We start from the raw sequence: 14,323 nt of genomic DNA, 5'->3' as shown, positions 1-14,323 counted from the left end.
GCCATCTTGCTGAACTGCTTTGTAATTGTTATGGAGCAAGTATTACATGAGAAAAGAGGCATAAGAGCATTTAAAAATAACTCCCTTTTTTGTAGCTGTTTTTCTCTCACAGACATAACCACTTGTGTTTCCCAGCTCTGAAAAACCTGCCTTTTGCTTGCACTCTCTTTCCCCCTTGCTGTGTAGCCAAGGATGTGAAGTATTTAACAGGACAAAAATTAAAGGTCAGTCTAAAAACCCTCAGAAATCAAGATGTCCCTAAAGATAAAGCCCAACATGAAACATCCTCTTGGCCCAGAACATGCCCTGGAAGGCTTTGAGTGCACACCCTGTTCTGGCCAGGTGTTGTGGGGACAAGGGCCAGGTACAAGCAGCTGCTGAGGTCCTGGTGACACTGGAGGAGTCCTGTGGGACAGTGGAGGGAATTGGGAATAATTCGGAATCTCAGCCATGTTTTCATGGGGACTGTGAAGCTCCTGATGCTGTGATGTAGAGAGAGTTTTGCTGTCAAAATCTAATCTCTCATCAGTGATTCTTTCACAAGGGTGGCCTGGGTTGTTTTTTTTTTTTTTTAAGGCTCTCTTTTTGAAGTTTGGGTTTGTTTTTTTTTATTTTTAATTTGCTGTGGCAAACTGAACCCCGCAGCTCGAGGAGGTCTCACCAGCTGACAGGGAAATGTTGGGAAATGTTGGCTGGGATTTGGCCTTGCTTTCCCCTGGAAGCTGTGTCATTCTGCAGAGAAGAGACATAGGATGTGGTAGGGCTACAGATACAGAATTGTTTGTACATTTTGTCACAAACATCTCTTGCTGTCAGGGAGGAAAAAAAACAAAACAAAACAAAACCCAACCAAAACTCTGAGTTATAAATCTGTCTAGCAATTTATATTGTGCTCATTTCCGTGGCAGCTCTGGGGCTGTGTTTGCTCAGCAAGCTGCCCTGCACTGGGAGCTCCTGGCCTTATCCAAAGACAAAGCAGGATGGAAAGATACCCCTTGATGAGAATCACAGAGAAACCTTTCAGTTCTATCACTTTCCCCAAACGAGGTCTCTGTGAGTGTTGTTGTAGGAACTCCCTTCCATTTGTATAATATAGTATTATTCTTATATTATTATTATATACTTATATAGTAATAAGAAGGAGGGAAATCTGTCCTTTAACTGGGCTTGCAGGTTTGGTGTCTGCTGAAGAGATGGTGAAAAGTGTGGGTTGGAGCTACAGCCCCAGAGCAGTGCCCCTGGCAGTTCTGCTGGGATGTGCCCTGTTGCCTGGAGCTGCTGAAACTCATGGCCTAGGAGACATTAATTCCTGCAGTTTTGTGGGAACGCTGCAAAAAATGAACTTATATGGGTACCCAATGTCTTTGCTTGTCTTGTTTGAACCAAGATGAGTTAGAGAACTGTCCAGTTCATAAAACATTTGTGCTCCATGGATCTGCAGCCCAGGAAGGGGAGCTCTCAGCCTGCCCTCTGCATCAGCACTGCCCCTGTTGTGCTTTAGGGCATGGCTGTGTCTTTTCCTGCCCTTTCCCAATAGGAGACGTGCTCAGCTTTGCTTTGCAAGTGTTATTTTGTAGATTTTAAAGTCTATTCAGTCTTTCTCCTGCCATGGAGAAAAGCAAGGGCATTACAGAAGGACAGAGCAGCTCTAATTTGTCCATTTAGTTGCTATTTTGGGCTGTAGGACTGCACTCTGCTCAGCAGAGGAGTCCCAGGTTAAACTTTGCCCCTCTGTGAGGAGGGGAGCCCTGGCTGTGCTGCCTTCCCCTGATGTGTGAGCAGGCTGGTGTGTCCTCCTCAGGATTCCTGTACATCCTTCTCCTCCAGACTGCAAACAGTTTAGTGCTGATCTGGCCTTATATAGTAATTTCCTATTATTAGAAACATTTCCTTGGGATCTTGCTCAGGGAGTAGCAGAGGGAAATCCTGTTTCCTTCATCTAACTTGCAGGCAAAGCACCAGTGCTCACTCTTTCCTTATCTCGTGTGGATGGAACAAGAAGTTTTTGTTGTGATCTGCTTTCCAGCCGTAAGCCCTTTCTAACACTGAGCCTCTTTTCAGAAATGCAGGAAAAGAAATGTGAAGGAATAGGAACTGTCAGTCAGCAGTGTGAGCTGTAAAGTTTTGCCTGCAGCCTGTACATTCTCTGTTCTTTTTCATCATGTTTTCCTCATTCAGATTGAGTCCTTCCTTTGGAAAACCAACTCTCTGTTGAGTGCTGGTTTGTGTGAAAAGCAGTGTGCTAGGATGTTTCACCTGAGAGTGCCAGGGATGGGCAGACAGCCAATGGCTGTGTTAAAAAAGAGGAACAACTTTAAATTAAGGAAGGAGAAGTTTTTGTTCTGCGTGCAGCTAGGATGTGTTTTTAAAGGCGAGACTCGCTGGAAGCACCAAGATATGCACAGGCTTTGAACACTTAATTTTTCCTGTGAAAACATTTTTTCCCCTTAAAAGGAAGATGTAGGTCCTGCCACTAGGAGTGACTGTTTGGAAAGTCAGTCTGCAGGAATGCACATCAGCTGAACTGAGTCAGGCTGTTTGTGTTACCAGCTCCCTCCAAACCCGTCCCTGCCACAACTGCTGCAAATGATTGTGTCAGAGCAGGGCCACAGCAATCACAGGGAATTAACTGCTGGTTTAAACTTTGTTGTTGGAGTCAGTGCAACAATTGCTGTTGAGATTGGAGTGTGTTTGTAAAATCAGGGAAACCCTGACAGGGCCATGAGCGGGAGCAGCCACGGGCATGAGACAAACTGGCATCACATTAAGGGCATCTGGTAATTATAAAGTGGGACTTTGTTCTGATGGCCACTGTCAAAGCCAGCCAGCCATTTCTGTTTCACTGCTTCAGCAGAAAGCAACAACAAGGAAAATTTATCTTAATTTGTTAGATTAACCCAGTTTCTGTTTTCGCTCACGTCATAGACCCAGAATTATTGTGTGTGTGCGGGAGCCATAACTAAATGCAAGCCTGTCATATGTGCTTTTTAATCCATCACCAGGGGCATCAAAACAGGGAACAGCAGTGGCAGAGATAGTGCAGGAATCCAAGGAGACATGTGCATCTACGTTTTTTGCAGTATTCCTCTTTTTTTTTTTTTGTATTTATTTGTGAAAAACTGAGCTTGGGAAGAAAAGAAGTTTGGTGTTCTCACTGATGAAGCTTTCTTGAAACAAACAAAACCAGTATTGACAGTTTTAAACATTACAAAGCATAAATTAGAATCCAAAAGAATAATCTAAATATTCTTTGTCTTCTGGTTTTTGAACCCTTTTGGCCACACCTCACTATTTTTAAGGTTTTGTCTTTAACCCTGCAAACACCTTCATACAGAATTGGGGAATTCAGTCAGCTTTTGATGTCATGAAGTTTGCAGTAAAGTGAAGGAACTTTCACCATCTTGAGGCACCTTTTGAGTGAGTATAATGAGCTTTTGGTTTAACCTTTCTAGGTGTGCAGTTTCATAACTGAGCAGGAATGTTGTGTCTCCAGGGGCCAATGTCTTGTGTTCAAACCTCTGCTCATGGTTACTTGTTTGGAGCACTCTTGAGAGGGGAAGAGGAGATGTTTTAATCCAAAAACTGGGTAGAAAAGAGACAATTCTTAGCAGAACTAATAATGTAATGAGTAGGTTTTGCCTTTTTATCAAACCTGTTAAATATTTAGCATTGCCTCTTTGGCAGGGTGTTGATTTATCCTTATCCTGCAGTCAGATGTTCATCCTCTGTTGGACACAAGGTGTTTTTCCTAAGCAGTGGGACAAATGTTCCTCAAAACCTTCAGCTTCTGCTATAGGGTGTTTTAAGAATGTGAGGCATTTTAATCAGTTTTAGATCAGGATAATCTGGACAGCAGGACACGTATGACAGGTTAAAGACATTTCTATTTTTTGATTAAGATGTTCCTCTGACCTGCAAGAGGAAGGGCTCTCAAATTCCTGGCCTGTTTAGGGTGGTTTCTTTCCCATGGTATTTTTGCCAAGTGCTTTCTAATTATGGAATGTGTCTTATTCTGTAGTTCTTTTGTAAGGCAGTAATAACAAATATAAAAATCCAGAAAGAACTCACTCACTGATGATGAACTTGACGCCTTTTGGAATAACACAGATGTGATCCACGTTGATTTTTGAACAGCATAAACCCAAGGCAGCATCTCATACCTCCAGATTTATATTTGCAGTGGAATCTACACTGCAGAGGGGAACACTGATGGTGTTTTCGTGGGGCCAAACTCTTTATTTTTTCAGCAGAGCCACTGCTTGTGGGTGTAGCTGAGCGAGTCACGCTCGGCTCTGCGAGCCTGTCAGAGCAGGGCTGACAGGAAAGGTTTCCAGTCCCCTTGCTTTGAATGTGAAATTGTATGCAGGGAATCAGCTGCTTATCTGCAACGAGCAGAGCAATCCCTGTGCTCTAATCCAGGGTTTAAATGAGTCACTTCTAGCTGGCGAGGCCTGGAAAACTTGATTCATCCCTCAGCCTGTAGTTGCCTGTTGGAGTGAGCCAGACCTTGCCAGCCATCCTCAGCAGAAATCACAGACAAGGGCTGGGCTCTGCTGCTGGAAAGGAAGAGTCTGGTTTTATCACCTTCATAATCCAGTATCAAGATCTTACAGAGTAAAATGATCTCTCTGCTTTCCTACGTTTTTCCCTCCCTCTCCTAATTTAGGCTAATCCACATGCAGGAGTGTTTTCCTCGCCAGCAGAAGTTGGGCAGTAGTTTGGCTGCAGAAAAAAGCATTTTGAGTAAAGGTCTTTCCAGTGGATAAATAAATAAAAGGGTTCTCCTGCATGAAAAAACCAAGGGAAATATGTAAAAAATGTACTTCTAAGTACTGGGTTGTTGTATATTCTTCTCTTATGTGGCATTTTCAGTGATGGGATGTGATCTGAGAAGTGTTAGGAGGTGTTAGCTAGGGAAAAGGTTGAGTTGTTTATGTGAAGATAACTCTGCTAATACTTAGAATTATAACAGGAGTTTAACTGAACTTGTTTGGTGACAATTAGATTGGTTTGAAGAGTGGAGCACTGACATTGTCCTCCTGAAGAATTAGTGCTGTGCCAGGCCACAGCTTTAGTTATGCTTGGAAAGCTCCTGGCTCAGGGCTCACTGTTGTGTTTCACTAATGGCTGATGTGGCTCAGTTTGGGAAATGGAGTTTATATCACCTCTGGTCTCACCTGTGCACAGGACAGGGGCTTGGAGTAGTGTCCACTTCCTTCAGTGCCAGCCCAAAACTAAACCCTCCTCCGAGCCACATCCTGAAGCTGCTGCTGTTAAAAATTCACCCAGCTGAGGTAAGAAGTGAATGAAAGTCCTGCCAAACAGAGTTGTGCAAGAACCACAAATCATGTTCAAAATGGAGTCTGGGAGGGCAGAGGAGCTGTGGCACTGCAGAGCTCCCAGCAGCCCAGCTCCATCCCAAATCCTTGGCACAGTCTGCCTGTGACATCCACAGCAGCCAGGATCTTTGGGATCTCTGCCTTGGGCAAAGCTAATTAGAGGGGAGTGCTGCACCCAACCACTGACAACATCTGCTACGTGTCTTTGCTTTTAAATAGCCTCCTCTCTAAGGAGGTTGAAGCCTTTTAGCCTTTTGCTCTAAATCTTTTTAATTCAGAGCTTGGCTTTACCCTTCCTGTAGCAGAATTTGTGAAGGATGCATTTTGATAAGAAGGAAAAAAACAAAGCAAACAAAAAACCCTTTTAAGCAGAGCTGAGTGCAGATAGTGCCAGTCATGAAACATCAGCAGCTGAGCTTGGGAATTATTCCATGGCTCTGCATGTTCAATAATTAGAGAATCTGCTTGACAGCTCACAATATGAATTGCCTGAAATACCTGAGGGGTGGCATCCTCTCTAACAAATTAATGTATTTATTTACACTACCTACAGCTCCTTTTAGGATAGATGCCCAGCTTAGTCCATTGAGGAACAAAATAATAGAATTATTTTAGGTTGGAAAGAATTTGTGGAGATTTCTGGTCCAACCTCACTTCCGGGCAGGACTAATTTAGATCAAGTCACTCAGTCATTGTCTGGTTGAGTTTTAAATATCTCCAGTGATAGTTTCACAACCTTTTGGGACCCCTGTTCCAGTATTTCACAGCACTCACTGGGGAAAAAAATTTCCCAATAACTCATTGGAATTTCCCTTCTTCCAGCTAATGTCCACCGTCTCTTATTCTTTCACTTTTCCCTAATGCTGGTAAAGGCTGTGCAGTATTTTTGTTAGAATGCCCTTATCTCAGGCAGGTGGGTGGGAAATGAGGTGGGGTTTTCACACTCTTGGTGTAGCTGTGATCACAAATAATTCTGTGTGAGAACAGATGAGCTCAGAGACAGCAAAATGTGCAACTTCTCTTTGCAAGGGCTGGGGACTGAGGGCAGCAGTGCCTTCACTGTGTCCTCTAGAAAGCTCTTCCTTGGGTAGTGCAGGTTGTTTTGTAATAAAGACCTCAGAACTTCCAGGTAAAGTGGGGAGTTTGGTGCTGGATGGCTCCAAAGGAATCTGGAATAAAATACTGCTGAGCCAGGTAGGACAGGGCTTGGTGGAATTGGAAATAAGTGAAATTTAAGGTCCCTTCCAATCCAAACCATTCTGTGATTCTAAATCCTTGTGAAGGCAAACTGCATCCAACCCTGGACTCCTTGTGGCCCTGTGATTTCCTGAGGGGGTGATTCCAAGTGTACTGTCAGTGCCAGGGTTGGGATTGGGTGTTTGTTGTGTTTGGGGTGAGCTGGGAGCGGGTTTGGGGAGCCCTGCCCACGCTGCTGTTCCAGGACAGTAACCCAGTGTCCCAGAGCTCGTCTCTTCCTGTCTGATGGCTGTGGTTTGTGTGCTGGGCTCGGCCCCAGCTTTTCCAGTGCCTGGGATTACTTTTCTTTCCGTTTTTCCCTGTCACTGGGCAGCGGGAACTCCGCGGCAGAGCGCAGCTGATTTCCCTGGGACTGCCTCTGCTGGGCCGCTCCTGGCTGGGAGGGAGTTCTCCTTGGAAAACGCCCTCTCCACATGCTCCAGTAGGAGCTGGTGGGAGGGAGGGAGTTCTGACTGCACTGAAAATGCCATGAAAAAAAAAAAAATTAAAAAAATAAAGGAACTGACAGAAGAGAGAAGTTGTCTTCAGATTGCTGCTTTTTGCAGCGGCGTAAGCGAAGGCTCTGCGAGGGCTGCAGGAGGCAGAGATGAAGTTCCGAGGCGGGGTAAGGTTTATTTAACTCCTCTGGTGGCTTTGCAGCTCTCAGATGCCTGTCTGGTCTCAGAAGAAGAGAGGAGGCTTTCAGCAGGGAAGTGAAATGCTTTGAGAAGGATCTTTCATTTAAAAGTTGTGTGAAAAGGGGTAAATTGAGCTAAAAACTCAGAGAATACCTGTTGGGAGGAGGAAGGCAAGGTGGGAGTTGAGAAAGTGGGAAGAGAGGAGAGAGCTGGGCTCTGCTTTAGGAGGGAAGAAAGGGTGGAGCTTTCACTTGGGCACAAGGATGTGAAAGGACCGTCCTGGAGCTGGGCTCTGCTCTTCTCCTTCCCAGGGCTCCTGTCCAATTCCTGCCATCCTAGGGAATGGCAGGAAGTACCTGCTTAAGGATTCATTGCCACTCAGCTTCTCCAGGCTGTTTTAGTTTAGGAAAACTTTGTCCATGCTTTAGCAGCAGCCAGAACACCTGGCCCTGCATCCTGCATGGGACAACCCTGGGCTTGGGAAAAGGATTTTGTGGCAAAAGATTGACAGGACTGGGATTATTACCTGGAAAAAAAGATGAGGACAAGAGGAGGAAAAAAAAAAATAACAGTGCCACAGAAAACACAGAACTCCTTTTTCTGTGTTGTGTAGCATGGGAACAGGGACACTGAATTAAGCTAAAAGTTGCCAAAGAGATGCAAAGATTATTTTCATACAGTGAATAATTGGGCCATGGAATTCACTGACTCTGGAAGATGCTGAGGTCAAGAATGAGGGAGTGTTATAAAAAAAGTGTGTGGGCTTTTGCCTGGATAAGAATGCTCAAGGCTTTAATTGGTAAAGTGACCAAATTTAGGAAGAGAAGAGTTGAAAACGTCGTTTCTGTAGATTGGAGCAATTCTGTGTTAAAGAAGAGTTACCATGGGGCTGGTGTGTCCCATACCTGCTCAATCCAGAGATCCTTGCTTGTTTTCCCAAATATTCTAGTGCTGACCACTGAGAAAATGATGAAGGGCAGGGCAGAGCTTTTGGAGACCCTCCTCTGTGGAAGTGGAGGTGCCAGGGCTCCACAGGCTGTTTCTGCTGGTATCTGGTGTGCTGGGGCCAGCCCCCGTGCCCAGCTGTGGGCTGGAGGAAGGCTGGCAGAGGTGGCAGTGGGATGGGCAGAGGTGGTGCCCGGGGTGGTGCCCAGTTCCCCGCGGGAGCTGTGGGGTGGAGGTGCCCTTCGCGTGGCCCCGGAATGCTCTGGAGCTCTCTTTGGAAAGTTTGAGTCTCTGAGAGAGCTCGTGGTGTGAGAGGGCTCTGTGGGGGTGTGGAATGCAGTGGGGAAGGGAAGGGCTGCCAGTGGGACACAGGGCATCGCCAGGGCACGGGGCACAGGCAGTGCCCCAAAGCTGCCAGGGGCACAGGCAGACCCTGGCTCTTTATGTCTGAGCTTCTGCCACCCTTCACCTGCTCAGCTGCTCTGGAAATCAGCACCAAAACTCATTGGAAAGGGCAGCAAGTTGATGTTTTGCCTTTTTTAAATGCCTTTTTGAAATCTGTTTGTCCTCTGAAGCTGCTGTGGGATGCCCAGGCCTGTGGGCACAGGTCTCCTGAGCAAACTGCCACCAGCAACATCTTTGAACCAGCAGCAGCTTGTGCCATCTGTTCAGGAGCAAAAATGTCAGCTCCCTAAATATAGAAATTCTGTGTATTTACTTTTCCAGCCCTGGTGATCTTTCTTTGCCTAGTTCATTTTTCTTAGTGCTCTTTTATATTTAGCCTGTTGATTGAAATATCATTACCCCTCTTGATGGTAAACATTTTTCCTGTCCTTCAAATCAGTTCTTACAACTGCCTTTTCCTTTTCACTGCTAATTGCTTATTTCCTTACTCATCCCCCCACAAAGTAAAATCTGGAAGGTATAATTATGTTATAAATATTGAACAAATAATATTAGCTACTTATTATTTCAATTTGTCCCTACCCAAAATGTGGAAAACGTCAAAGAAATTACTTTACAAGAATTAGTCAAGGATGTAGCATTTCTTTTTCTTGAATATAATTTTTTTAATAATGTATTCTGAAGTTCCATCCTTCCATCTGGTTAGGATGGGAAGTATCAGAGGGACAACCAAGTTCTGAGTTCCCTAACTCCAGACATTCCATTGCTGGTGATGTATTGGTCTAAAATAAGCAAGAATAAAAAGTAATTCTGAGAAAAGGTCCTTGAGTGGCAGCTGCAAACTAAAGTTGTTTCCTCTAATTCTGCTGGTCTGTGTCACCAGCGTTGTTACCTGCTTTGGTCCCAATCCACCTGACAGCTCTGCTTTTCCCAAGTTGTCCTTTGGGAAATCACCTCATTTGCCTTACATAATTAAAAGCAAAACATAAAGCATTTCCTTTTGTTATTTGATTTTTTTTTTTTTTTTTAACTAAACAAGCCAAATACCTGTCTTATCAATTATTAACTGAGGTGGCTTCAGAAAGGGCAGACAAATCCACGTGGTTGCTTGCAGGGGATTTTTATGGGAGACACAGAGCTGCCTCTCAGGAAATCTTTCTTTCCAACCCAGCTGTTGACTAACCCAGGGAGCTGTGTCCAGCACGAGCAGCTGATTTGCAGTGTGGCAGGAGGGAGGAGGATCCCGAGTGGCTGCACTTCAGTCTGCCAGGGATTTGCTGGCAGATTCCCTCAGTCTGGTCCACCTCTGCCATCCTCATTATTTCTTTCTGCATGCAGAGGGAAAGAGGAGCTTTCCCATTCTGCACCTTGGGAATTGAGGCCGTGGATACAACAGTTGATTTTTGTCTGCTCTGCTGTCTGGCCCATGTTGTGTCCAAGCTCTTTCCCAGGCTGTAGAATGAAGTAGAAATCAAAGGAATTCTTTTTCTTTCCTGCAGCTTTGGCATGACAGTGAAGAATGTCCAACTATCCATGAGACAAATGTTTTTTTGCTGCCACCTCCCCACGAGAAGTTCGTTCTTGGTTCAGACTTGCATTGTCTTCCAGAATCTAATCTGAATTTCCCTTCCCACTCACATTTGGTTCTGGCCTGTTCTTCCGTTCCCGGCTTTGTGACTATTTCTGGAGCCTGCAGATCAATCATCTTGCACTTGATACCAAGATAAAGGTGCCTGCCTCTTCCCAGATGGAGCCACTTCCTGGGGTTCTTCCAGAGAATCTCCTGATGGATACAACCCAATCTGTAAAAATACATTGCCAGGAGAAAATATTGCAAGATATATTTTTAGGTGTTGAAACACAAATTCCTTTCTGAATCAGTTGTGCAGTTTCCCTGCTCCATACAAGACCATTCACTTTGAGAATTCCAGGTGTTTTCTCATGGAAAGGAGTGGGAAGTTGCTGGTGCTGCCTGTTCCCTCAGTGTGTCTGGAGTTGAGTTTTAAACCACTCCAGTACCCCTCTGGGAAAATCAAGCCTGGGAATGAGTCTTGGTGCCACATTGGGTATTCCATGGCTGTGGAGCAGCTGCTGGACAAAGCCAGGGGGAGTTTCTTGCTCTGCTCAAGCCCCTGTGCTCATGGCAGTGCTGCTCTCCCATTTTCCAGCACAAATTCCCCCAAATTTGTGCTCAGCCTGGCTGACTCTAATACTTTGGATTTTGCTGTGCAGAGCAAAAGGTCCTGTTTTTCATTTCTGAGGTGTATTAGTTCTCCATGTCCTAAGCAGAGGAAAAACTTTATCATGCTTTGGCATTCAGCAGAGTTTAAAGGAAAAATATGTGTTTACACCTTCACAATCCCTCGTCAGCGATTTCCCAGCTCAGTTTAGGAAACTCCTTGGTACAGTCTTGAGTGGTTTTGTACTCCCAGGAGCTTGGAGGTATTTGCTGGTCTTGTTGACTCTTGTATGAACACAAAGAAAAGCTGGAACTCCAGCCAATGTAAACCTGACTCTGCAGGCTGCATTCAGCAACCAATTTACACCAGCCGAAAGTCTTTCCCAAAATTCAATCCCAGGGCAGAAAAAGCCTTGTGGAAGCAGAGCAGCGCTGGTGATTGCACTGGCCTGGTCCCCACCATTCCAGAGGGACTTTTCCTTTCCTGGCCTTGAGCCACTGTTGTGCTTGAGGCTCCGGAGAAGACATTAAAAGCAAAGAGTGGGTTAAAATACAATGTGGGAACGAATCCCTGGAAACGGCACCATGGGGTGGCTTTGGGAAATTTGGCAGAAGTGAGTTTGGGCACTCTGGAGGGGAGTGACCTTCGGGACAGCAGGTTCAGCATGGGATGAAAGGGGGGATTGAGGGGAGGCACAGGCACTCCTGAGCCCGCAGGCACCAAGATCACATGCAGATTGCTCAGGTTTTTGCCATTCCCCTTTTGCAGCCTGTGCTGCGTGTGGCATTAGGTGTCTCCATCCTACAAAGGTCAGGATCCTCGGCTGCATCCTCCTTTTGATCCCATAAGGGACCTATAAGATGGAACTGCCCTAAATAACTGATTCAACGTGCTCCCCTTCCTCCTTTCCCTGCCTCTGACACTCCCAGTCTCACAGGGAGAAAACCCAGAGACAATCACCAGATTCTTTTTTTCCTGGTCTTTGCTTTGCTGATGGAGTTGCGCTGGTTTGGTTTGGGGGTGTTACCCGGTGCCAGGGAGGCAGCAAAGCCTGGAGGAGGGATTTGATGTTGAGCTTTAGGCTAAGCCCAACCTGCCTCTGAGGTGGAACTTCCCAAGCATTTTGAGGCAGCAGGAACTGGCCCTGCTGCTGAATCCTGGCTCCTCCCTGACCCTGCTGTGCTTCCCCATCACCCTGTCCCTGGCCATCCTCATTACACGTGGGACCAGTGTGGGAAAACGACCTGGATTAACACAATAAAAGAATCTGAGTTGGTTTTAATCCCTGTCAGATTTTCAGCCTGGTTTATTGCACAAATCCTGGGCCAGTGCAAACCAAAGGGTGCAGCTGCACAGAGGTCATCTCTCAGTATCACAGCAGCTCCTCTTCCACTGTGCTCTCCTGGCAGCTTCCAGAAAAACTGATTTCCACAAGGAGGGCTCTGATCAGACCCTCACAGCCTTTGTTCTCCCAGTTATCTGGAATATACTCCCTGCCACAGGGCAAGTGGTCCAAGCTGATCTCTTGCCTGGATGTTATAAATGTATCTCAGTCAGAGGTGCTTTGGCACAAAGAAATTCATCCCCTGCAAAGACGACAAGAGAATCCGTGTTGTCCATAGACAAACTGCTTTAATGGTTAATTAGCTCCACTGTACCACGTTTAACCCCCCAGACTGGGTTTTCTAGCATTAATTTACAGCCACCAGATCTGGTGCCTGCCTGCTAACAGAAACTCGCCAACATTTTGGTTATTTTAATTTATTCAGTGCCTTGCTGTCACATTCATCATTCAGTAGGAACATATGATCATCACTGTGATTATTTTTTCTCAAGTAGTGTCTTCCCCCACCACTTCCTTCCTTCTGCATGACTGTTCTGTTTCCATTTTGCAAAAAGGGTTTATTTCCACCTCCTTTTATGGCCCATGTGTGGATGTCAGTGGCAGTGAAACAGTTAACACTGACATTTGAAGCTGGTGGTAGACTTGGACATATGCAATAAAGCAAAATGCTGGCATGGAGCAGTGCCTATTGCTCAGCTCTGGCTTATATTTGCACTCAGCTTGGGCTTGGGGAGGGTACAAGACTGAGTGAAGTTTATATTCAGGAGGCTCTGACTGCATCACATCCCCTAGGCACATTTAATTATCACCAAAAATCCACTTTCAGTCATTGGTTTGGCTTTTGTTTCAAGCTGCCTGCAGATTTGAGGTGGTTATTTTGTTCTCACGGCGAGGAGTTGGAGTTGAATGAGGAGACAAAAACTGGAGGAAACCGAAAGTCCTTGGCCTTAACTGCCTGTCCCAGAGGAGGTGGCAGGAGTGGAATTTTCTGTGTTGTGAGGGGGATGCATTGACTCTTCCCTCTCCTGGATGTGCACAGCTGGGATCACTTTGTCCTGGCCCCAGGGAAGGGCTGATTAAAGAGCTGCTGAGGTGAGGTTTTTTGTGAAAGGCTTCAGGATTACATAAACTGGGATTAACTGTGCGAGGGTGGAAGTTTCTCCTCAGTCCTTGTTGAGGCAGCTGAGTTTTAGGACTATCGTTGTAAATTTACCCACTTGCAAAGGAGTTACTTTCCTTTGGTTTTGCCTTTGTTCTCATCACCTTGGCCAAAACCTGCTCTGGGATTGCTCTGCTCTGTAGAAGGATTCCAATGTCTAGGCAGAGTTTATTTGTATGTGATTTAGCTCTATTTTCCATTCCTTATCTCATCACCTCCCTTCTCCAAGGGTTATCCCTTTTCTCCTCACCTTGGTTAAGAGGGTAGAAGACAACAGAGCATTTTGCTGAAGCTGTGAAGGACTTGGCTTGGAAAATTTTGGACATTTTAGAACGATTACTTCATGAGAGTATCTGCAGAATTCCTCCCAGGCTGTGTCTTTCCAAGCTTAGAACTCGGGCCTTCCAGACCATGAGACTAATTGGAAAAAATAAAACAGGAAATCAAATGATGTTTCTTTGTGGTGTTTGAGCCATTAGAGTGGGTCTGGATTTGAGATTTCCAGAAGGAACTGATTTTCCTATCTGAAAACTGCTTGGTTCAGGCAGTCATTTCTGCCCAGGCTTACAGGGAGGAAGCCAATTAGAACTGGCAGAAATAGGCAAAACTGCATTTACTAATCATTTACCAAATTAAAAAAAAAAACAAAAACATTTACCCAGAAATTGGTGAATTGATACAACTGCAGACTGAAGGGATTTGCACCTGGTTTGACCCAAATTTATACTTGAATGACTCTTGATTTTATTACTGTTTAACACAACTTCAGGTAAATTTTCTTCCTGACCAAGGCTGGGTTTATTTTTCTCCCTGCACATCAGTCCCTGTGGTTTGACCACTTTTACATCTTGGGAAGGTGCAGAGAGCAACTCTGTGAGTCAGTAAATGTCATCTTCATCATTGTGCAGGGTCTGGCATTCCCAGGTTGGGATGGATGTCTGGGGTCACTGTTGGTGCATGAGCCTGATTTAGGAACAGACCCCTCTGGTGTTTGTGCAACATCCCAAAATATCACTTAGTGCTTTAGGGAAAAGGTTGAGGAGAAAGGTGCTACTATGAGCAGTTTGCAAAGTAAG

At 45.4% G+C, this 14,323-nt stretch overlaps 1 protein-coding gene across 4 annotated transcripts in view; it reads left to right on the top strand.

Moving 5' to 3' along the window:
• MYO1C (myosin IC) overlaps positions 1-14,323 on the top strand; it is a 50,582-nt gene that overhangs the window by 16,458 nt on the left and 19,801 nt on the right. Inside the window, exon 1 of one of the 4 annotated variants that reach the window (XM_077787507.1) lies at positions 6,990-7,200. The exons of the other annotated variants lie outside the window; for them this stretch is intronic. Coding sequence (XP_077643633.1) covers positions 7,183-7,200 — 18 coding nt within the window. The 5' untranslated portion in view covers positions 6,990-7,182. Of the gene's footprint in view, positions 1-6,989; positions 7,201-14,323 lie in introns of those variants that run through there. 4 annotated transcript variants of the gene reach the window in all.

Source organism: Lonchura striata, chromosome 20 (assembly GCF_046129695.1).
Source record: "Lonchura striata isolate bLonStr1 chromosome 20, bLonStr1.mat, whole genome shotgun sequence".
Taxonomy (NCBI): domain Eukaryota; kingdom Metazoa; phylum Chordata; class Aves; order Passeriformes; family Estrildidae; genus Lonchura; species Lonchura striata.
The sequence above is the reverse complement of the archived record's forward strand: the minus strand, read 5'-3'. Positions and strand labels throughout refer to the sequence as shown.